Source organism: Bactrocera dorsalis, unplaced genomic scaffold, assembly GCF_023373825.1.
Source record: "Bactrocera dorsalis isolate Fly_Bdor unplaced genomic scaffold, ASM2337382v1 BdCtg145, whole genome shotgun sequence".
NCBI classification, from domain to species: Eukaryota; Metazoa; Arthropoda; class Insecta; order Diptera; family Tephritidae; genus Bactrocera; species Bactrocera dorsalis.
This window is the reverse complement of record NW_026038196.1, coordinates 1,334-25,057: the sequence shown is the minus strand read 5'-3', so window position 1 is coordinate 25,057 and position 23,724 is coordinate 1,334. Positions and strand designations below refer to the sequence as shown.

Sequence of the window (23,724 nt, the reverse complement as noted above, 5' to 3'; positions counted from 1 at the left end):
ATACCTAATGTAGGAAAATTTATATCACCTTAAAATTGTGATAATATTTATCTGTGTGAAAATGATTTTTAATTAAAATTAACAAATTAATTTTTTCATTTCAATATTTTTTATTCAATTTCTCTTTATATATATATACGCATTTTAAATTTGTATATAATTTTTATAATTATTATTTACTGTATGTATGTATATAATTATAATTATATAAACCGTTATCGTTAATTTTTACTATACAAATAATGCTGTTTACCTTATGCAATACACGTGCGCGCCATTTTTCATTTTCATCCACATTAGGTGTAATATGTATGTTTTTCTGTTTATATTATACTCAGTTTAATTTTACCTTTTCGTCAATTTAATGCTTATGATACTTTTCTGTTTATTGTTAATACATTTAAGCTAGGACTTAGTGATTACACTTATTTTAAGTTCTCTACACTGATTGACAAATACAACTTAGAATATTGCCAAATCAAGTGCAATTATAGATCATTTATAATTAAGATTTTATTTTTGGGATCCGATACAAATTTCTAAATTTGTATATTTTTATTTCAAAGAGTACTATGCACACATACATAATATTTTCGCAGTAAATGAAATGCATAAAACATAATTAGATGATTAGATATTATTTCTTATTTTTTATTTGATTTATAGATTTTACAATCGAATTTAAGATTTATTACTTAGCTGCTGCACAACTGCTGCATAACCTCGCACACTTTCCCATGAAAACGACATAAAAACAAGCTATGCATTGCATATATGTACATATGTATGTTTGTTAATGCGATTGCTGAAACGACTTATTCATTATATTTTAGTTTTTTAGCTGGTGGCAGATTGAAAAATCAACATTTACATTTTGTATTATGTTAAATATCGTTTTTCCGTTATTTAGTTACTAACTTTTAAACTTCTATCAGACCGCTGTGCAACTTAAATTTCTAACATTTACGATGTATTTTCTTTTTTTGTATTTTTTGTTTGCATGCGCGTATGTAAATTAAATCGTTCAAAATGTATGTATGCATTTATGTTGCGATGTGCTTGACAGGCACATTTATTTTTAAATTTTCGACATTTTTAGGCTAGTAATAAAAGCTTACTTATTAATATATACATATGTATATATTTATACACCAAAATATAGTTAGTTTGTTCTATCATTATATACAAGTAAGTTATTGGTATTTCACAGACGCGGCGTATTACATTTTACGCGAGATAATCATATTAGTAATTGTCATATTCATTGAGTTTAAGATGAATAGTATCTAATTAATACTAATAGCAGCATATTGCTAAATCTAATAAACTTAATGTTATGATTTCCGTAGTACATCATTCATTTATGGTTTTCTTTGTTAAAAAGTTCACATCTTTATAACATAATTATTATTATGTTTATATTAAAATTTAAAATAAATTATTTCTTTACATTTTCGTAGCTAAATCGCTAAGTGTAAGCATTATGATAACACGACTGCCGTTATTATTTGATTATTAAATTCTAAAACGATTATTTTTTACAAATTAATATGTAAAAAATTACGAATAAAAGGAGAGATGAAGAGATCGGCATAAATTTAATGTATTAATTTAATAAGACCACACTATGATTTTTAGAACTACTAACTTGTAAGAAAAATAATATTCGTATATATTAAATGTAGCGTGTTAGGCATTTTACCTAAAATTTACTATACTCTCACTTCACTGCTACCAACACACATTGAAACACGTATACCTACACATATACATCTGTATGCAAATCACAAAAAATTTGGAATCAATACTTAAACAATTTTGTTTTTTAATAAATTTCCGTGCTTTTATTATTTTCCAATATGCGCTTATTAATTAACTTATATAATGATTCTTACTATCTAGGTAATTATGTATATCATATATGTACATTTAAAAATATTACAAGAATAAGTAATAACATACAAATTACACATACTATACTATTATGATAATTCTTTAATAACTAATTTATATTTCTTTTTTTTTGTGTTTTTTGTTTATGTTCTACACTATAGTTAGCTATTTATACACAATGCATACTTTCTTCATAACTTATTTTGTAACTATTTAACTGTATTTCACGCGAACTGTGCAATTTTCGCTATGAATAGTTCATTTGCTGAGAGTTGGCGGGCGCGGTGATCTATTGGGCGAACAACAAACTCTTATCCAAGCGAAAATTATGCAGGTCAAAACATAAAATATGTGTAGACTGCGGCTACAACTTAAACTAATCATTTTGTATATATTGTATTTGTAATTATAATTAAAAATATGCAGCTTTATAAAAGGAGTTCCATTCAAATTTTTAATTACTCTCAAATCATGTTTTTTTTTTATTCGTGTATATTACATTCGCGAAAAATAAGAAATATTTATTAATAATATAAATATTTTTCAATTTCAACACCATAATTTCATCTTGATAGAAAAGAAATTGCTCTCCAGCATTTTTGAACTTGTAAAAAATGGCGGATTCAAGTCAAGTGTTGGTAAATAACTTCTTTATCGAAAGGAATAATTGCATAGAATTATATAAAGATACCAATGCACTTTTCATAGCCACAGGATTAATACAAAGTATACGTGTATTTGAAATTATGTTGGTTTTTAAATATTATGTCATAAGTGTTAAGATATAATTTTATTAGAAATGCTAACATTTTTCGGTGTATGAATTATCACACGACCAAACATTAATTCATCTAAAATTAAGTATTATCATATAAAAAGCTATCACAAAATATAACTAACATGCATACAGTACCACTAACTATTTAACTATGAAATTTGTAATGTTCACATTTTAGAAAATAAAGTAAGTTACTAAAGTCCTAAATTACGTAAAGATAATGAAGTTAGTTAATCGCGTAATTTTCGCTGCGGATGCAGGTGCGAAATTTGTGACGGTTTTTAATGAACGTAAGGCGATCAAATCTAGATTCCTTTAGAAATATGCATGAGATGTAGATAGTTCGATAACAGCCGATACAATGAACTTTGCTAGAGTGCAGAAATATTCACAAAGACATAGATGCAATTGCTACTAGTTTGAAGTTATACTGTGTATGGTATAAATTAAGTTATTTGCAAGTTTTCTGACGTTACTTTGTTTTATATTGGCCTTCTAAATTAATTCTATAAAGAAAATAATTCTTATCGTTATTTTAAATAATGATTATTTGTTGAAATTTTGGATCTAATAATAACACAATTCACTGGTAATGCAAATTATAAAGAACGAGTCATCATGTTGGGTGTAATTCATTGTCTAGTACAGTTGTCTTTAATGAAAAATAATAATATGAATTTGCATGAAAGTTAGCATTAAAGTGGCCAGCATAGTGCAATAATATTACCATAAAAGTACAAATACTGAAAAGGCACATTTAATATTGTTACTGAATGTCATATGAAATAATGTATGCGCATTAAAACACAATGGTTACAAGCCATGACGATGTTCTAGAAGTAATTCATTTCAGGTGTGGAAATTTAAGTTAATAGCTCTTTTCTCATGAATTATCAATGTAGTTTAACGTTTGTATGTGAAATTTTGTGAAACAATTTCAGCATAATATTGGACATTTTTCATTCATTAATTATCGTTTAATGTAAAAATTGAACGTTAGCTCGCAAAGTAAATATTATTAATAGTTCATATCAATGAATGTGTGGCTATTGAAAAGATTTGCACATATATAAATTACTGCCAGTCAATTTTTTATTTACCTTACTAAATGGAGCTTGTTTATGCTTCTTTTTATTGGTAAATATTTGTTTCTTTTGTTTAAAGGTAACTAAAACATATACATATATATTATTTACTTAAAAAATACATATTTACAAAGTTTCCATGTGTTTCCTAGTATTGTGTTGAATATTTGACTGGTTTTGCCATCATTTCTTCTGTTTATACAAAATTATTTTATATTTTGATTTTATCTTTTATTCTTTTACAATTCTCAAAGTGATAAAAATAAACTTTTTCGTCTTATATTAGATTTACATACATCTACATATGATTTATGGTATATTATTAATCATTTAAATTGCATTAAAGTCTCTCTATATATAGAATATATCAGTGTGTGCACGTAGTAGTGTATTCGCTCAACAGTATTTTAAAGATGAGTATAAATCAAGTAAACTCAGAAATAAAAAAAACCTAAATTTAAGATATTGCTAAATGTGCACAAATGGCCGACCACAAAGGATTTACCTTCGAAATAACATATAAGAGATGAAAGTGCAGCCAATATTTTAATCATGAAGTCTTGAGTCATAAAAGTTTTTTCTTGTAAACGATTTTAGCATCACAAGAAAATCTTGTCAAAAATGTATTTTAATATACTTTGCATGTACTATTGGTTTTGTAATTAACAGGATTTTAGTAACCGCCTACTTTTTATAGTAACTATACCATACTTTATTTTTGATCGATCATATCTCTTTTGAGTACTGCTTGCATGCATCTAATGCATCTTTCGGCAAATCATATTATTACTCTTTAAATGCTTATGACAATAAGGTATAACTTGGTGCGATGGAACGTATGAATGTATGACCATAACTTCAGAATGTTCTAAACACTATTCTTAACTATGGATTTAATTCAAAGAAGCAAATAAATTATAAACCTAACTTTTAGAGATAAGAAAACTGAAATCAATAACTTCAATTGTGATGCCTCAAAAAAAACAAACATAAATAGTAAAAAATTCAACCAAATATTTGAAACAAAGATATGATTGATTAACCTGTAAAGATGCATAATGTCGGCTTATCTCAGTAATAACGTGGATACATCTTGTTGCTGTTGTTGCTGAACGTGCTAGTGGGTGCCTGCAACTGTTAATTACTACACTAGAGTTGTTCCACAAATTTGGTCAGTTGATCAGATGCATCGGCAACGGCTTGACCGGGACCAGCACCACCGACAACTCCACCACCAACTACACCGCCAACGCCGACGTCCTGTGATACACCACCTGGCAGTGGTGATTGATGTGGCGCATGCATGCCACCAACATGATTATGTAGACCTCCATCATGTGGCGGACCGGGCGCTGGTGAATGACTCATTACATGATGCGGTGACGGTTGAGCGCGTGGCGAAGCTGATGGCCCACCAGCTCGGGGCGATGGCGCGGAACGTGGTGACGGTGTAGGTTGCGGTGAACGTATAGGTGGTGAAGCGCGCGCTGCTGACTGCATTATTTGTTGTTGCAGGGTATGTGGCGTAGGCGGTCCCATTACATTAGGACCGCCCACCATTCCGACTCCGGGTCCCCCCACCACACCACCAGCTTGCATCATTTGCTGCTGTTGTTGTTGCTGCTGCTGTGTCACAGCACCTGGCATACCACCCATTTGTTGTTGTGGTGTGGGTGGTTTTAGGCCTTGTTGCATAGCCGCAGCGGCTACTGCATACTGATCACCTGGCCCACCAGGGCCAAAGTTACCACCGGTAAATTGTTGTCCGCCACCACCACCCATTTGCGGAGGTGCGCGCTGACGTTGAGGATAAGGAGGCGGGTAATTGGGCATCGGCATTTGTCGCGCTTTAAACCATTGCACGTTAGGCATCTGTGGAAGATAAATAAATAATTATTATTTTTTGAAATTTACTATTGACTTTGTGCTAAAAAAAAATATCAATTTACCGGTCCTTGTTGCTGCATGTTGCTAGGCACTTGCTGCTGTTGTTGCATCATCATGGGATTTTGCATGCCTGGCATGCGCTGATGTGGGGGCCCAGCTTGTTGTTGCGGTTGCATCACCACTTGTTGCTGATTCGCTTGAGACATTTGCTGCTGTTGGCTCATCATGTGTTGCAATTGTTGATTTTGTTGCATTACTTGTTGTTGTTGCTGCTGTTGTTGTTGTTGCCCATTACCGGCTGGACCACCACCACCGCTTCCACTGGGATTCGGTTGGCTCTGTTGACGTTGTTTAATGATGGCGGCCATTATTCGCGGATTACGTTTCAGAACTTGCAGTATCTGTTGGTTATCATGCGATGGATTGTTTTTAATCTTCTGCATAATAAGCGCTAGTTGAGCTTCATTTAGTCCCTGACCACTGTCAACAGGTGCATTGTGCTGACTACCTTGCGGCCGAATGCCACCACCGGGCCCACCAACCTGGCCGCCAGCGACCATGCCTCCCATGCCACCGCCAGGGCTGTTCATTCCTCCAACACCTGTACCACCAGCATTATTACCCATATTGCCAACTGGCCCTCCAAGCATTTGATTCGAGCCGCCGGCTCCAACCATACCCATCATATTCTAAAGCGGAGACAACATAATGCACTATATTCAAAATTATGTGTTTTCTTTAACTTACCGGCTGCATTGTATTCTGTTGCATTTGCACTTGAGTTTGGTTTGGTTGTCGCATTCCTGGATTGGCATTTCCCTGATAACGATTACCGCCACCCCATTGATCCATTGGCATATTATTACCCATAACAGTATTTACACCACCTGGGCCCATTTGTCCAACACCAACACCGCCAACGCCAACATTTCCCACATTGCTTCCAATCATACCACCACCAGGATTGCCTTGATTAGGCATACCTCCTATGTGACGTTGAATTACTGGAGGCGGCATGGGACCACCTTGTTGTCGCGCAGCTTCCTCCTGAACCTGTCATATAAAAAATGTGATTTTATTAAGCAATCAATTGCTAGACATCAATAAAATATGATATGTTAAACTTTACAAACTTTATAGTAATCTTTGCATACCTGTTTAACAACTTGCAAAACAGTGGGTGAAGGTGAATGACCACCTCCTGGCTTCATTCCAATCCCAGGTTGATGGGGGTGCGGTGAAGTCATACCTCCACTCATCTGTGCCGACACCGGTGAGGGTACAGCTACTGTAGATGGACTCATTCCACCACCAGCATTCGCTGCCATTAGAGCTGGTTGCCCAGGCATATTTGTTTGACCAACATTTACACCGGGTACACCTACACCCACACCAACACCAACACCAACGCCAACACCAGCGGGTCCAACAACGTTGCTAGGCACTACAACTGGACCAGCTCCAACAACTGGACCACCTGCTAAAGCAGCTGGTGTGGTCACGGTGCGTGTCATGAGAGCCATGCGACGGCGTAAAAGTTGTTGCTGTTGTAATCTATATTTGAAAAAATCAAATTAATGTCACAAACCAAAGCTAATCATATAGGTGCATTTAAAAAATACATACTTTTGTTGCAATTGTTGTTGTTTGAGCTTGTGTTTAATATTTGGACAGAACGGAACTGGGCATTTCTGCTCCTGGCAGTGTTTGGCATGATAGCAGCAAAGCGCAATTAATTGTTTGCAAATTGGACAGCCACCATTAGTTTTGCGTTTGCAGTTCTTTGTATGCTGAACGACCCGTTTCATCTTTTGACACGAAGGCAAGCGACAATTGGCATCACGACATTGACATGCGTGTACCAGTGACTGAATGCATCGTTGTATGGATTGTTTCCGCGCCTCTTGAGGGTTTGCTTGTTTAAGATCGGCTGGTGATGAGCCATCATCAATGTCCAAGCCAAGTTTCTCCATTTTATGTGGATGACCAACTTTTTCCTTGCACACCGAGCAGAGATCAAAGTCCTGTGTGAAAAGAATTAAAATATGTAAAACATAATAATAAGCAAGTTATATAAAACGAAAAACAAATAGGTATGCACTCACATCACAAACTGTGCAGTGATATCTTGTTTCCACTGCAGTTTTGCAATTGTTACATGTATAGACGAACTTGTCTTGGCCTTGGTTGTGTAGTTCGTACAGCATACATAGCGTCGAAAACTGAGCACGACGAAGTGATGAAAATTCAAAGTGCTTGTCTCTTGCCAATGTTAAGAACGCATCTCGTCCATCCATCAGATCACATGCTAATAATGGATCTGGATCTTGTATAGGCTGTAAAGGCAAGAAAAATGGTTTGAAGTCAATGTTCGTGAAAATGCTGATAAGAAAATCCTCCGATTGTAATCGATGCAATAAAAGCAGCACAATTGTGCGGCAAGTAAGAAACAAGCCAATAAATACTGAATACACCTACCGCTAAACTTGCAGCTGATTGTGCCGAATGCAGGCGTATCACAAAGAACACCTCCTTGTGTTTTTCCATTGTGGCATAGATCTTGGCAGAGAGGTCATTGCCTGTCTGTTGTTCATTGGTCTTCTTGTTGTTTTTACGCTGCGCAGCTTTGGATTTATTGGATTTCTTTGCTTTCTTCTGACCCTTTTTCTTTCCATCACCACTAACTTCATTGTCTTCAATTGAAAATATCTGCGAAATGAATGCGAAAAATAATAAACATAAGTAGTAGTAGAATTTATTTATTTAAGCCCAAACAAAAATCTTACATTGGCTGCTGCAGCAGCTTCTGCTGCTTCGGCTTGTTTGCGTTTCTCCTCTTCCTCTTGGTCTAATTCTTTGATACTTTCTTCCAATACATTAGGCCAGAAATCGCCTTCAAAGTAAGGTAACTCAGCCGCTGATGTCAATTTGTCTTCCATTGCTTGTTTCAAAATATCTTTGTAATCCTGTATAGTACGTTCAATCATACCCTTGTCTAACATCTTTTTATACCATTCCTGCAAACGTTTTGGTTTAGGTATTTTCTGATCCGTGGGATGACAATGGAATATATAATCGTCGCCCTCGGAGGGTGGGCATGCCCAAATATGCGCCATTGTGTAACCTAATTGTTTCACATAATCCATATAACCCAGCAGTATCTCATGATACACTGCGGTTCGATACTGACGCGGTTTAAAGAAATGTACCGAATCTAAATAGGCAATATATACACGTCGCGTGTTGGGTTGTGGACATTCGGAACCATATTCTTGTACGTGCATGCCAAAGAAACAAACGTCAACTCCGTCCACCTCTTCAAATGCAAATAAAGCTTTCGCCCGATATGGAAATTCTGAAGACATTTCCGCATTATCAACGAATCGTCGTCGCATGCCCGGTTTTACCTCTACACATTTATCAGAGGAGGATACAACTCTTATGTGTACCTCACCAGCACCAGCTTCTTTCTTTTTCAAGAAATTATTCACACGTGTTTCTATATATATACCAAGTTTTGTGGTGGGCAAACGTTTCGCATTGAACTTGTTCTCCTTTCTTTTGGAATTCTTCTTCTTCAAGCAATTGTCACAAACAAAACCACCTGGCCAAATCGTGTCAAGCCAGAGGACACAAATCTGATGCTGCTTGCGGCCACATTCCTGACAATCTACAAACGGCTCAAGCTCTAAATGATCATTCTTCATCTCTCTGAATTGATCTTTACGAATTTGTCTAATGGATACGCGAATAAATTTGTAACACATAAATAAAGTAATTAAAATTAAAATATTTCGGTGTATTTGCAATTGGCTATAAGTATTTACTTACGTTTGAGACTGCTGCGGATCGTCGCCGAGAGTAACAGTGTCTCCTTGGATATCGTTGAAACATTTTTGGCAGAAGGTGTATCTGTTTGAGGCAACACCATAATCCTTTAGACTTTAGTATTTACAAAAACCAATACGAATTTCAACAAATTTGTTAATATATTTTATTTATTTATATGATTTGTGAATGATTTCATCGCGTCCAAACAGTGAAGCAAACGCAGAAGTAGGAGTAAATGATCGGTTATATATCATAAGAAAGCACAAAAAAAGCAATGACATTTGATTTGTCATGGGATGTGTTGTTCCGTGTGTTCGTATTTGGTTGTGATAATGTTGAATGGGTAAGGGAGTGGAAATAGGGAAAAGTATATAGGAGCATGTAGTACACATCAGTAAAAAAGTGCGCACAGAGGGAGGTGGTTAAGCATTTGAGTGAGCCAATGCCACAGCAGTTTTGAAAACATTGTTGTAAGTAGCAAACGATCAGCATTTAACATCAGCAACAGCGGTAATAAATGTCGATTATTTTGTTGTTACACCATAAGCAAATGTGTATGATCATGTTGTAGATATTATTTTGTCGATGGTTGTTGATGAATAGATGTATTAGGACGTTACAGACGCACACAAAAAACCATTACCACATATGTTTTAATGGATTTTGCAAAGGAATAGAAGAAAATAAAAATAACAAGGTTCACATTAGAATTGTTTGGTTACAAACTATAAATAAAGGTAATGTCACTAAATTACATATAAAAATTAAAATAAATACAAATAAGGATTGTTGAATCTATGAATTAATTTTTTATACAATTGCTTTTTTTTTGTTTTTAGTAAAGCTTTAGAACATGCATGCAACAATTATTATTATTATTAAATTCGTTAATTAATTCGCATTCGAATTAGTAACCAATGCCCAAACTTTGATAAGATATATGCTCAAATTGGCGTTTTCTATTAAATTCTTTAATTTTTTATATTTTATTTGAAAAAGTGGGATCTTCACATATATTTGACGTGTTTGGCGTAAATAGTGTAAACAAATTTATACGGGATACACTTAAAATATCGAAATTCAAAATGTCGACACATCAAAATACCGACAAAATTTAAATATGCAGCTAAATCAAATTATCGACAAATCAGAGCACCGAAAAATCCAAATACTGACAAACCAAAATGCCGACATGTGAAAAATATTTTATCTTGTCTGTCCTTATTTCTATCGAAGCACAGAAAGAAAATTCTACTGATTCTTGAGCGTGTTCGTGGCCGAAGGCCGCAGGACCTTGAAAGAACAGCGCCACCTTTTCTTGATTTGTCGATATTGTGATTTGTCGGTATTTTGATTTGTCGGTATTTTGACCGTCAGGATCCTAAATTTCGAGATTTTGATTGTCGGCATTACGTTATACACCCAATTTATACTTGTCTTATTTATACGTATTTCGAGAAATTCACGAAAAACTTAAAAAAATACGCAGCAGAAACCGTTTTATGTAAAATTAAAAAAATAAATCGCACATATTCAAAAATATACTTTGTAAATATTCTAATTTATACTTTGAAAATTCTAGAGGGGGATATTCAGATATGTTCGATCTACGAACGACGAATAACAATTTTTGATTTAAAAAGCATAAAAATTGTAAAACATGATTTTATTTTTTTCAGTAAAAATAAACTCGCATTTCCAATTCAGTTCATATAAAATAGATAAATATACAGTGGCGGACAAAAGTCTACATACACCCCCTATTTCCATTGATATGAGAGTACAAAAAGTTTTTAGAAAAATGTATTTATACAGTTTTATTCTAATATTTATTATAATAACAGTTAACTAAAAAATTTCATTATTTAACATAAAACAACAAATTTATGGAAGAAAAACTCAAAAATTGCTTTGACAAAAGTCTACATACAGTTCAAATCCCATACTTTGTACATTGTTATATTAATAGTAAGGTAACATTAGCCTTTTTCTTTTATTTCAATATGTTTATTGTTTGATATTTATTGAATTTAGTTGTGGTTTAAGCCCTTCAATAGCTATAATGGCTCCGCGAAATGAAATATCAATTGATGTAAGAAATTTGGTGATAAAAGAAAGAAAAGAAAAAAAATCATATGGTGAAATTTCTAAAATTTTAAACTTGAGTCGAGCAACAGTACAGACAATTCTAAAAAACTTTAAAAATAATGGTTCCAACGAAAATAAACCGCGCAGTGGACGCCCACAAAAAAAAAAAAATATCGTACAGACGTCAGCCTGATTCTCAACGAAGTAGACCAAAATCCAAAAGTAAATGCTCCAAATATAGCCGAACGCATAGTAAGTACGTCACAAATAAGTATCCAACCAAGAACAATAAAAAAAAAAAATCTAAACGATAACGGATTTCACAATAGAACACCACGGAAGAAACCTTTTATTTCTGAAAAAATCGGAAACTTCGTTTAAAGTTCGCCAAAAAACACAAAGAAAAGGAAATAGATTTTTGGAAAAAAGTCTCATTTACAGATGATTCTAAATTCACCCTTTTTGGTAGTGAAGAAAGGGCTAAAATTTGAAGGAAAACTAACGCCACGCTTGAACCGAAGAACGTAGTATCAATTGTGAAGCTCGGTGGCGGCAGCGTAATGGTTTGGGGAGCTGTTTGGGCCTCTGGAGTTAGAAATTCGGACTTTATTGAAGGTGAAATGGACGGTTATAAGTATAAGTCTCTGTTGGAACATAATTTGAAGCCTTTGGTGGATAATTTAGGGCTCGGTTCCAGTTGAATATTTCAACAGGATAACGATCCGATGCATGCGGCGCAAATTGGTAAGGACTGGTTGCTTTATTATACTCCAAGGCAATTAAATACACCACCTCAAAGTCTAAATATGAATATTATTGAACATGTCTAGGAGATTTTGGTGCGTAGAATTAGAAAGCACCAAGTTTCTAGCTCTGCTATACTCTAAGAGCGCATATTGGAACCTTGGAACAGCATTACATCTGCAGCGTTGACAAATTTAGCAGAATCAATGCCACGGCATCTTCAAGCAGTTATAGATGCCAATGGGGACCCAACTAAATACTAAAACGTCTTAATAACTAGCATTTTGTAAAGTTTTTCGCACTGAACTAAGATATTTTTGTACTGTATGTAGACTTTTGTCAACACAATATTTGAGTTTTTATTCCATAAATTTGTAGTTTTATATTAATTAACGGATTTTTTAAGTTTGTTGTTATTAGAAAGAAGATTAGAATAAAAATGTATCAACACATTTTTCTAAAAAGTTTTTGTACTCTCACATCGAAGAAAACAGGGGGTGTATGTAGACTTTTGTCCGCCACTGTATTTGAAATCGTACTATTTAGACGGACAAGATACGCAGTAAGTGGAATTTGTAATATTTTATTAATTTTCTACACAATTTTTGTGCACCTCAAATACTTATAATTTGATCATACATTACCAAATATTTAGTTATTTTAAGCGTATAATGAGTTAATAAATTTTATGCGACCATCTTTATTTAATAAATGTGTTATTTAAAATATACAAAAATCAAAAGTTGTAATTTTTCAAAGCTCTAACTAATGTGATATGATTGGAGAAAATATAGACACAATGTGCCACAACTGGACGTTCTTTGTTAAATTTTGTAAAAGAAATATGGAATGTAATAGCAAATTTATAGACAGAAAATCGCGCTTTTAAATATCTTTTTTTCAACAAAATACGATGCAATTTAATTGTGATACACTACAAAAAGATGTTGCTCCAATATTTCAGACACCTTTTTTGTTTTAGAACTTTGTTCATATAAGCTTAAGTTTGAATTGCTATTTATTTAACATACTATTTATCATTCCATAAGAAAATATATAATAGGTCAAAACTTAAACTTTTTGGTTTTTACAAGATGAAATAAAAATACGATTTAAAATAAATATTGTTTTATTATTATTTCATCAAAGTTGGGTGCTAAAATATTTTATCCATTAGAAATTATTTAACTATTCAGAAATACGTTTACATTAAGTAAAAAATTAATCGATTGTAATTTTCAAAATTTGCAAGATTCTCTAGAATGTTCCTCATGTTTGTTTTGCTCTCTCAATATATGTACATTTGTTAGAAGACAAGGAAATGTATGCCCACTTAAACCAAATGAATAATATCACAATAATTATTTTTACAAGAGGTGTCTAATAAAAGAATTTATTATTAAAAGAGTTTACATACCTATTTTGGTAACTGTAATACTTGGCGTCGCGTGGTATGGTACATAATTGCTTTCCAAAGCAGCATAGCACTTGCGGATTGAATGTATATTTTCGACCACAACAGTAGCCAAGAGCTTGCATTACCGGATCGATTTCTTGCTCAAATACTTCAGATAACTACAACATGATTAAAACATATGTAAAATACATTATATTAAAAGATTCGACGTTTTTTCTAGTATTTTAAACTTACCTTTGTGCAATATCTATAAACACGTGAAGTTTTACGATTATATAGCCATGCATTATCAAACATTAGCCACACATCATCGACATACTCCCACGGATCATTATATTTGCCATTCATTAGATTGTTGCGAATGGTTCCCAAGTCCATGGGTTTCTTCACAATATCAAAGTAATCTGGTATACCAAGTATTTGTGGATCCACGGGACAACGGAAAGGTGCTGATTCTGGTTCATGGCGCATCAACTTATCTAGTGTTGGTAACAGTGCTTGTTTCAACTCCTCTGGATTGAATACTGAAATAAAAATCATACATTCAACTATTTCATACCGATTAGTTTAATTTGTTATATAACTTACCGCATTTCTTTTTCTTATCGCCAGCATTAGGCATCAGTGGTTCTGGTACTACAGGTTTTGTTTCTGACTTGACTTTGGTATCGCCGTCAACTGATGTCTTTCCATCATTTTTACAGTCTACAGTGCCAGCATTCCCCATTCCGCCAACACCATTAGCGGCGTTGTTGTCGTCAGTGTCCATTGGTTCACTTTTTATAATGCCATCTCCGTCTTCAGTCTTTATTTCCACTTTTATGTTGGTACCGTCATTATTAACATTTTTACCTACACCAGCTGAAGATTGTGTGTCCATTTGAGAATTGTCTCCACCACCGCTCCCATCTTCCATGTACTCTTTCTTAATTTCATCTTCTTGCTTAATGGAATCCAATTTTCCTTTGGATGCGTTACCGCTTTCACCACCGGAATCAGCACTTGGTGAGGGTGGAGTTTCATCATTATCACGAGCAGCAGCTTCAAGCGCCGCCATTTGTGATGAAAGATTACTGCTGGATGTAGGACGTGAACTCATCACAATCGATGTAGTAGTAGTTGTGGCCACTACACTGGCACTATTATTACTATTGTTGTTGCCACCTTTACCCATCGATAATTGTTGTTGTTGCTGCTGTGACAGAGTAGGACCATTATTATTTGTGTTAATGACATTAGGTTTCGCTGACAACTGAGTGTTTGAAGATGACGCAGTTGTCGTCATTGTAGTTCCAGTACTGCTCATTGGCACACCTCCAATACTGGAAGCTGTACTGGCATTCACCGATAGTGGCGTTCCAGATGTTGCCGATGCCGGGGACGGTGCCATAATAGGAGGAGTACTGCTGGCTCGTTCACTCAGGGGCTGCATAAGGGATGTTACTGATGGTGGATTGTTGGAAGGTGTTCCTATTGGACCATTCGAGACGAAATTTGGTGAGGGACTAGGCGCGGCTACCATAACACCTGTTGAGGGGCCGCCAGTTGTGGTATTCGCACCTACCGAATTTCCACCAACTAATGACTCAAGACTAGTAGGAGTCGGTGGCATATTTCCCACTGAGCCCATATTTTGTTTCTGTTGTTGCTGTTGTTGTTGTTGTTGCGACATTGGCGAAGGAAAGGGATTTTGTGGTTGTTGCTGCTGAGACTGTTGTTGTTGTTGCTGTTGCTGCTGTTGTTGCATATGAGAAGCAGGATTGTTAAATGGTGATTGTGGTAACAACATATTACTCTGCTGCTGTTGTTGTTGTTGCTGCGCTTGCAAAAGCCTTTGCTTCATAATTTCGGAAAGTTGTTGCGCTGATTGTGAACTATTCCCGCCATTGGCCGTGATAAATTGTTGTTGCTGACCAGGAACAGGACTTGTCAACACACCACCACCGGCGTTTACTTGACTAGCTGGAATTACTTGGACACCATAAGGAGATAACACCGGACTTGGTACGACAATACTTTGTGGTGTAGATGTTGGCATTACCCCCATGCCACTGTTTGGACTAGGTCCAGGCGGACCAACCAATAAATTGCTTTGTTGCTGTTGTGGAAACTGCATTCTCTGTTGTTTTTGCTGTTGATGCAAAGCTAGCAAATTTCCTCCAGGAGAATGACCACGTATTCCTACCATATTTTGACCTGCTTGTCCAGGCATCATACCCACATTGCCGGGGGCTTGTCCACGCATTTGTTGTTGCATCATACCAGCAGCACCTAAGGGTATACCTTGGCCTCCACTTGCACCCATGGGACTGATCAAAGGTCTAATCTGTGTTTGCTGAGCTTGGGGATGTCCAGGAGGAAGCTGTTGACCAACTGGTACTGCATTACTCGGACCTGGCCCTTGCCCGGCGCCGGGACCTGCTGCTCCACCGGATCCTTGTTGTTGTTGTTGCATTATTAACATTTGCTGTTCTTTTCGTTTAATGCGTTTTTCTTCTAACTCCTTTTGTATCTTGTAAATTTTCTCAGCCAGTAGGTGATAATATTCTGACCGAGACTTGGCTGCCTCATACATGTCTTTCTCAACTTTTTCAGCATAAGAAACCAAATTGGCCATACGTTTATCAGCCATAGTTGTAGGATCAGACGTTGGGAATATCGCTTGTACAAGTTTATGGACGAGGTGTTTTCGTAGATCAGCAGTCACCGATTCACGCCAGTCTCTTTCTTCAGTAACGGCACTATTACCTGCGCTGCCATTACCGCCCTGTGAAGTGGTTGCACCCCCACTGGATGAGTTATTACTTTGAGCGTTCACCAAGCCACCAGAATTTACAGTTGCTGCACCAGGACCACCTGGTACACCAGAATTATTATTACCGCCAGCGACTCCCCCAGGTCCACCACCTGGGCCACTTACTGTTGTTGAATTAGCCATAATGACATTATACGACTGCATTTTCATCTTTGCTAACTCTTGCGCTCCCACTAACTGCTTGTTAGGTGGTGGTCCATTTCCCGCAGTTCCCCCCATATCAGCTGAATTACCAGCGTTATTAGCACCTAACTGTGCATTATTAAAAGCGGAATTGTTATTAATATTATGAACGTTAACTGATAAAGGAATGTTTGGTTGCTGTGATTGTTGTCCAACATTTTGTTGATTTTGACCAGTATTGTTAGTGTTAGAACCGCCGATCAAACCAGCTAATTGTGGGTTGTTATGACCACCGCTACTTCCGCCCTGTAAAAGCACTTGTTGTTGTTGAACATTTTGGGTTTGCTGTTGCATGCCGTTATCCGGCCCTCCAGCTCCACCAACCATCATATTATTGCCCATGATTGTATTTGAATTCGGTCCTCCACCTCCTATGCCACCTCCGGGTTCACCAACCTGACCTGACATTGGTCGCCCTATCGGTCCACCCCCCAGCGACCGAATACGATTTAATTGTTGTTGTGCATTCACTGCATTATTTTGAAGCATGTTAGCTCCAGGTCCGGAGTTGGAAACTGCTCCTTGCATTCCCAAACTATCAAACCTTCGGATTTCCTGATTTTGGTTCTGTGCGTTTTGTTGTTGCATTTGTTGAGACATGTCCACGTTAGACTTCATACAAAGTTGTTGATTTGGACCACCAGTCATTCCAACTTGGCCACCGTTTCCAGCAATAATATTCGTTCCACCAGTATTCTGCTGCGGTATACCAGAATTTTGCGGACCACCACCCCCTACGGTAGTTCCATCTGACTGCTGTTGCTGTGGTTGTTTTACAATACCTTGTAACGGTTGGTTAGTGTTTGTATTCGCATTAGCGCCACTTGCATTATTGTGGAAACTCTGTTGCTGGCGGAAAGGAAAGCAAATAATACAATCCGAACGGGTACAAGTCTTGTAATGCAATAAAATTTGACGAGACGACGTGCAATGCTGAACGCTACATTCTTTGCTCTGTTTACAGTTCGCCATATGCGCCAGCACATCTTGCATAGATTTACAATAGGGAACTATGCATTTTTCACGGTTAGGGTTCAAAGATTCGCGCCGGTTGCACTTATGAGCGTGCAAGAGGAGAACCAGTTGTTGTTGTATGTGCTTTTTCCTCTCTTCAGAAAGGTGTTGGCCGCCACCACTAGACCCACTGCCTGTGCTTCCACCGCTACTTCCACCAGCCGTACCACCACCAGATTGTTGAGAGGTACCAGGTTGTTGTTGCTGATGAAGGATTTGACCTCCAGGTTGCGGCGGTCGTGGGCCTCCCATGACACCACCTTGCGTTTGTGGTTGATTTGGACCCATTTGTTGTGGCTGTTGTTGTTGCGGACCACCCACCAGACCCTGAAGGGTTCCATCGCTACCAACACCAGCCATTCCAATGGGTACACCGGGTCGGTTGCCCTGTTGCATTGGGTGAACACCACCGCGTTGTGCCATTTGTTGCGCCAAAAGTTGCTGTTGTGGATTATTCGGGTTTACATTAAGTCCACCCTGGGGTCCACCAGGACCACCATAATTTCCAACACCTCCCACCGCATTTCCATAGGGTCCATTTGGTCCGACTGCCACATTACCGCCAACCATATTTGCCATTTGACCTGGACCACCGTATGTAAGATTACCGTTTAACACATCTGCTCGTTGAGCTACACAGTGATTTGATCCCATACAAACGAGGGACAAAATAAATATTGTTAAGGAATACGATAATGGAGAATTTTAAATATATGTGTGTTGTTTAAATAATTTGATGAATGATTTTTAATTTTGTAGTGTTTAGATGCTGCGAAAAGCAATTAAGCTGCCAGCAAACAGATTTTTTAGAAACATATAAGCAGAAACTTATAGGATTGGAACATTATCCTTAATTCCAAAAGTATTTTACCATATTTCTTCCCTAATACTCTCTCACTGATTTACATAAATTAAAATTTTTTTAACAAATATTAATAAACAAAAAAAATCGTATTGAAGGAATTGATTTAGGGGTTACAAAAATATTAAAATTGTGTTAACTAACCTCTAAAGGAATAACAATATAGAATAGTGTACTCTGTGTAATACAAAATATACCTATATTCGCAGCTTTAATAAACACGGGTCGAATCACTGTGCGCTGTATGTTTTTGATATTATGAAATGTAATAAAAAAGCAAATAAAATACATACCCATTTGCATATTTGGATTCTGCATTCTCGGACCACCGCCTGGCCCAACACCAGGGCCGTTACCAGCCATTAAATGAGGATTGGGGCCACGAAGTAGATGTTGCCCAACCATTCTACCCATCATCGGACCATTTTGTAGACTTTGCGGATGACCAGGTCCGCCTCCTAAATGCATGCCCTGATTTGCTCCACCAACAGGACCCATATTTCCAACGGGCCCTACCCCACCAGGTCCAGCATTCATCATACCACCGGCACCTGCACCTATTTGTTGTTTTAATGTATTTACCATGCCTGCACCTCCACCCAAACCACCCAAATTGCTATTGGTAATCACCATACCTCCTATATTACCCTGAGCAATTGTGTTCATGCCTGTGGAATAGAAAATATTAACAAAATATTATAAGTATTAAATTTATTATAATAAAGAAAATACACATAAACCATAAGCAATTGTACAATATATTTAAGAAGACTAAATCAACACAACATATAGTTGAGACAAACTACAAAGTCTATAAATCAAAATAAATAATTCATTTCCATATATCATATATTACTTACCAGGCATTGTATTTATTCCTGGAGTACCGTTGTTGGATATCGACATTGACATTGAGTTAACCATACCCATTTGACCACCAACTACTTGCATGCCTGCTGCGTTTGGTGACTGCAAGTTAGGCGATTTACTTCCCAACTGATTCATACCAGCTGCGCCCATTGGATTTCCGATCATTCCTGTATTTTTATTACCCTACAGAAAAATGTTATAAAAATTAACATCTTCTAAATTTTTCAAAATAGGCGTACTTGTTTACAAATATTTATAAGATATTGGGAATTTTTAATTTGGGTATATAGAGTATATAAAGGTTTCCGGTTTCCAGCGTATATTCATTCATTAATTATATGTTTTTATTCTGTTTCCAATAATCAGTGCTGGGACAAGTATATTTTTACATTGATAAATCTTATAAACGAATTGATTTATCTTGTGAACTTACCTGTTGTTGCAATAACTGCTGCAGATGTTGATGATGTTGCATTTGACGTAATGGATTGCCGGGACCACCTTGGTTTCCGCTTGTGTTATCATCGCTTGCGCCATTCATTTGTGGTCCACCTGGGCCAGGACCTTGTGCAGGAGGTTTGTTGGGTCCACCGACTACGTTGACACCAAGACCTGCCCCTGAACCTCCTGGCCCACCGCCACCGCCAAGAGGGTCTGGCCAATTACTATTGCCAGTAACTAATTCATCCGGTAAATCATCTTCTAAAACTGAAACAAAGTCCGCTAAAAAGAATTAAAAACAAAATGTTAAATTTTATTCAAATATATCACTATCATATGTTAATAACATTTTCCTTACTTGGATCCATTTTAGTCCGCTTCTGCGGTGGTTCATCCATATGATCAGCCATCATTGAGACGTCTTTGTTATGATCTCTATTTTGGTATTAAATTTGCGTAAGCTTGTACAACTTTACGCCGATTTCACTTGATAATTTATTACTTGCTTTATATTTTGTTGTTTGTTTTAAATTCAAAAATTTTCAAGCGCAATATCAAAGCTTATTTTGAATATCTTAATAACGACGAAATTATATAAAAATTAAAAAAAGTTGAATGTTTTAATTCAAACGGCGGAAGGAAAAAATTGATTTCCGGAAATGGTTTATTAATTTTAAAAACACGATCACTCGACACTGATGCTTTTACTTGAGCTGCAGCGGCTGTGTTGACATTAGCAGAAAGGGTCAAAACTTTCCAAGTTTGAAGTTTGTTTATATATGGTTGCACTCTTTGAAATCGCTTTCGCACATTTAAAAAATGTTTCAACTGAGTTAAAGCGTTTTTTGCGACAGCGATCGAGTGCATTTTGTGTCTGAAGTTATAAAGATGGACCGAGAAGTATCGGTTATTTATTCCGTTTCTTTGTTTACCTCCTACGTTTCTTCAGTGAAAGACGATTATTTTTTAAGAGTTTTTAAAGCAAATTGTAAGTGAGTAAAGGTTAAGTTCATTTTTTTATTTTCAATCGTTTATTGGCACTTGACACATTCCTGCTTTACCACTGTTTGTTGGACCAACATTTTTAAACGCCGACGTTTATCACCACCAACATCTTTTGAATCAATCATTGCTTTTGTTGGCAAGGTTTTTGCGCCTTTTTTTGCAATACAAAACTCCAAGAATATAGCGATATTTAATTGCACATCAACTGTAAAAGGAGTAAAAAAAATTATTACGTTTCTTTTCATTTCGAAATCTTATTGATTTGTTTGTTTTTCCTTTAATGCCACAATTGTTTAATAATAAAATTGTCCTATTTGTTTGCGAATCAATTGGGAGAAAAGTAAGTTACTTGACAACATTGTAACATCTTCCGATGCAAAAAATGTCACTATATGTTTTTCTATCAATTAAAAATTTAAATACATTTCAGGAGTAAATAAATGGCAGTGATGTTGCTTGACAAATTCCTTCAAATTGGCCAAGCCACAATGATCACAGGCAAATGGCAAATAGCATTAATTTTCTCTGCGACTCGTTCTTATTTTATATCAACCGACCGCCAGCTAATACATTCGTGTCATTCTTTCGTATATGCGACCACTAATTTGTGACTAGTGGGACCGTATGCATATAATTTTTGTTTCACTCGTTTGCTCAGATAGCCAGAGTTGTTGCCATTTTAGTGCGCGACAAGAACCAACTTATTTGTGGACAAAATTCGTTGATATTGCCTATGTAACTCGTCTGATTCTTTCTTCAGTACTCGCTACTTTTCTACGGACGGACTTTTGCTCTAAAAGACTGTGCTTGCTCGTTGGAGCTAGAGCTACTACCACAAGCCGAACAAATCGCTCCCATCGCGGTATACGAAACGCAAACTTTGAGTGTGTTGCTTATACTACTACACTTGTATGACGACCACCTCGAGCAACGAGTGTGAGCAGTATTAGAAAAAGAAAGAAAAACAGACAAGCAATGACTGAAATTTTTTGTCGCTAGTTTTCACGTCGAATCGAAAATTTCTATTTGCAGATTTTTTGTTTTATTAAATTTTATGTTAAGAAAAAATTCGAAAAATTTTACAAAAATATGCGAAATTAGAGAAAAATTTTAATTTTATTTCAAAAAAAATTAACATAATTTTCTCACTTCAGATATTTATTGAAAACATTGTTTTTGCCCGCGCAATTTATTTTCAATTAAAGTTCACAATTTTTTGTTATTTTGAATTTTACTCATTTACTTTTTGCATTTTTTTTTAATTTTTGACAATTTTTTTAAATCTTTTCGCAACAATATAACAAATATTCAGTCCGTTTGCTCCGCACCAGCAAAAACTCAACTGATTTCGCGAACGAGTAACGACAGAACTAGGAAGAAAGACTGAAATTAAAAGAGTCGAGTGCGATTTGCGAGAGTCAGCGAACACCGACAGTCAAGTGATGTACCCTCAAAGCAATTGGTCCCAACTAAACTTATAAAGGGAGTTTTAATAAACATTTCACAATAATAATAAGCAACTTTAATTCTCTCTTCCGCACCAATACACAAATTATTTACATTTTTGCAAAAATAAAAAATTTCCAAACACTGCGCCGTAAAACAAAAATTATTATTTCATTCATTTTATTCACTCTCAAACTTTTTACAAAAATTCCCCGTTGAACAGAAATTATTGGCATCACTTTTTATCGAAAAGCAAGTGTAGGAAATTGATACAAACTTCGTCTGTACTCGGTTGTTGAACAATGTAGCCCGATGGCTAAAAGAGACAGTATATGAGTAATAAGCAACGATTATGTCTATGCAACATTCACACGAAAACAATAATTATAGTTGGACTCTTCCAACGTATTGTAATAATATTTGGTCACATTTCAATATCACTATCTAGCTTTTTCGATTTTGACATAAATAGTGAACAGCGAGTACAATAATAAAGCGAATTTCTATGCCCATTATACTCGCTGAACATACACAGTTACACCGCTTCCGAATCGTATGAGAATAAATCAGCGAGTTGCAGCGAATATTTAATTGCGATTTATACAAATAATTACCCCATATTTAGATAATTTATACACATTAGAATGTGCATTACTATCAGAGAAATGTTTTAATATATTAAAATATGCACCAACTTAAGTAAACTTTTACACAAAAATGTATCTAAAAAAACTTTAACATTGTACATTGTAACGAGCTGCGAAAAACCACGACGAATTAGAAATGCACTCACGCATACGAAATCACCCGAGAGAAAATCGAACCGAAATATTAACAGAGCGAGACAAAAGCTTACAATATTCTACACAATTGTGTTTCTGCGACATTTGTAAATATATATTTTTTCTAATATTATTAAAAATAATATCCCACAATCATAATAAAATAATTAAACATATATGTATTTAATATTATTTATCTGACCACTATCGCAACTATCACTGTAATGCCACGACCATGTTCGCGCACACACTAACAAAATGGCGGCTCTACTCAATGGCCCTGCTATCCGCAAGTAAAACAGAGATGTACATATGAGAAGCATTGCGAGTGTTGCCATCGTTAATTTAAAAAATCGGCTTCATAACACCAAATACAAAATAAATTTTGATATAATTTTAAGTTTATCTTAAGCTTAACCATGAAGATAAATATAGATTATGTAATTGTTTAGGCATAATTATTAATAAACCCTAAAATTAACTTTATTTAAATATATATTTAGGATAGAAGCATATATAACTATGTTATATGCATCTTTATTTATGAGTATTTGCGATGAAGAATTGCTTATATCACGAGTTA

At 35.7% G+C, this 23,724-nt stretch overlaps 1 protein-coding gene across 9 annotated transcripts; it reads right to left on the bottom strand.

The window, feature by feature from the left end:
• Positions 1–86: 86 nt before the first annotated feature.
• LOC105233310 (histone acetyltransferase p300) lies at positions 87–23,476 on the bottom strand. 9 transcript variants are annotated; one of them, XM_011215353.4, is made up of 17 exons: positions 23,344–23,476; positions 20,267–21,118; positions 19,901–20,190; positions 19,458–19,650; positions 18,891–19,265; positions 14,312–18,367; positions 13,958–14,247; positions 13,724–13,881; positions 9,475–9,585; positions 8,430–9,378; positions 8,122–8,352; positions 7,749–7,979; positions 7,270–7,667; positions 6,798–7,197; positions 6,391–6,696; positions 5,706–6,332; positions 87–5,628 (listed from the first exon to the last, which is right to left on the bottom strand). In XM_011215353.4, the coding sequence occupies exons 2-17, from the start codon at positions 20,319–20,321 to the stop codon at positions 4,906–4,908; spliced, it is 9,393 nt and encodes a 3,130-aa protein (XP_011213655.2). In that variant the 5' UTR covers positions 20,322–21,118; positions 23,344–23,476; the 3' UTR covers positions 87–4,905. The 9 variants fall into 9 exon arrangements, with proteins under 9 accessions (XP_011213655.2, XP_019848403.2, XP_011213656.2 ...); XM_019992844.3 differs by having other exon boundaries at positions 23,216–23,356; XM_011215354.4 differs by lacking the exon at positions 23,344–23,476 and adding an exon at positions 23,167–23,285.
• Positions 23,477–23,724: the final 248 nt, after the last annotated feature.

What these genes read in the sequence shown, in the direction of transcription:
- LOC105233310 (XM_011215353.4), bottom strand. Translation starts at nt 20,321, where the DNA reads ATGATGGCTGATCATATGGATGAACCACCGCAGAAGCGGACTAAAATG. An exon ending in CGATAAGAAAAAGAAATGCG is followed by an intron (nt 14,248 to 14,311) that starts GTAAGTTATATA and finishes TTTTTATTTCAG; the next exon opens with TATTCAATCCAGAGGAGTTG. An exon ending in TTTTGCAAGTTGTTAAACAG is followed by an intron (nt 6,697 to 6,797) that starts GTATGCAAAGAT and finishes TTTATATGACAG; the next exon opens with GTTCAGGAGGAAGCTGCGCG.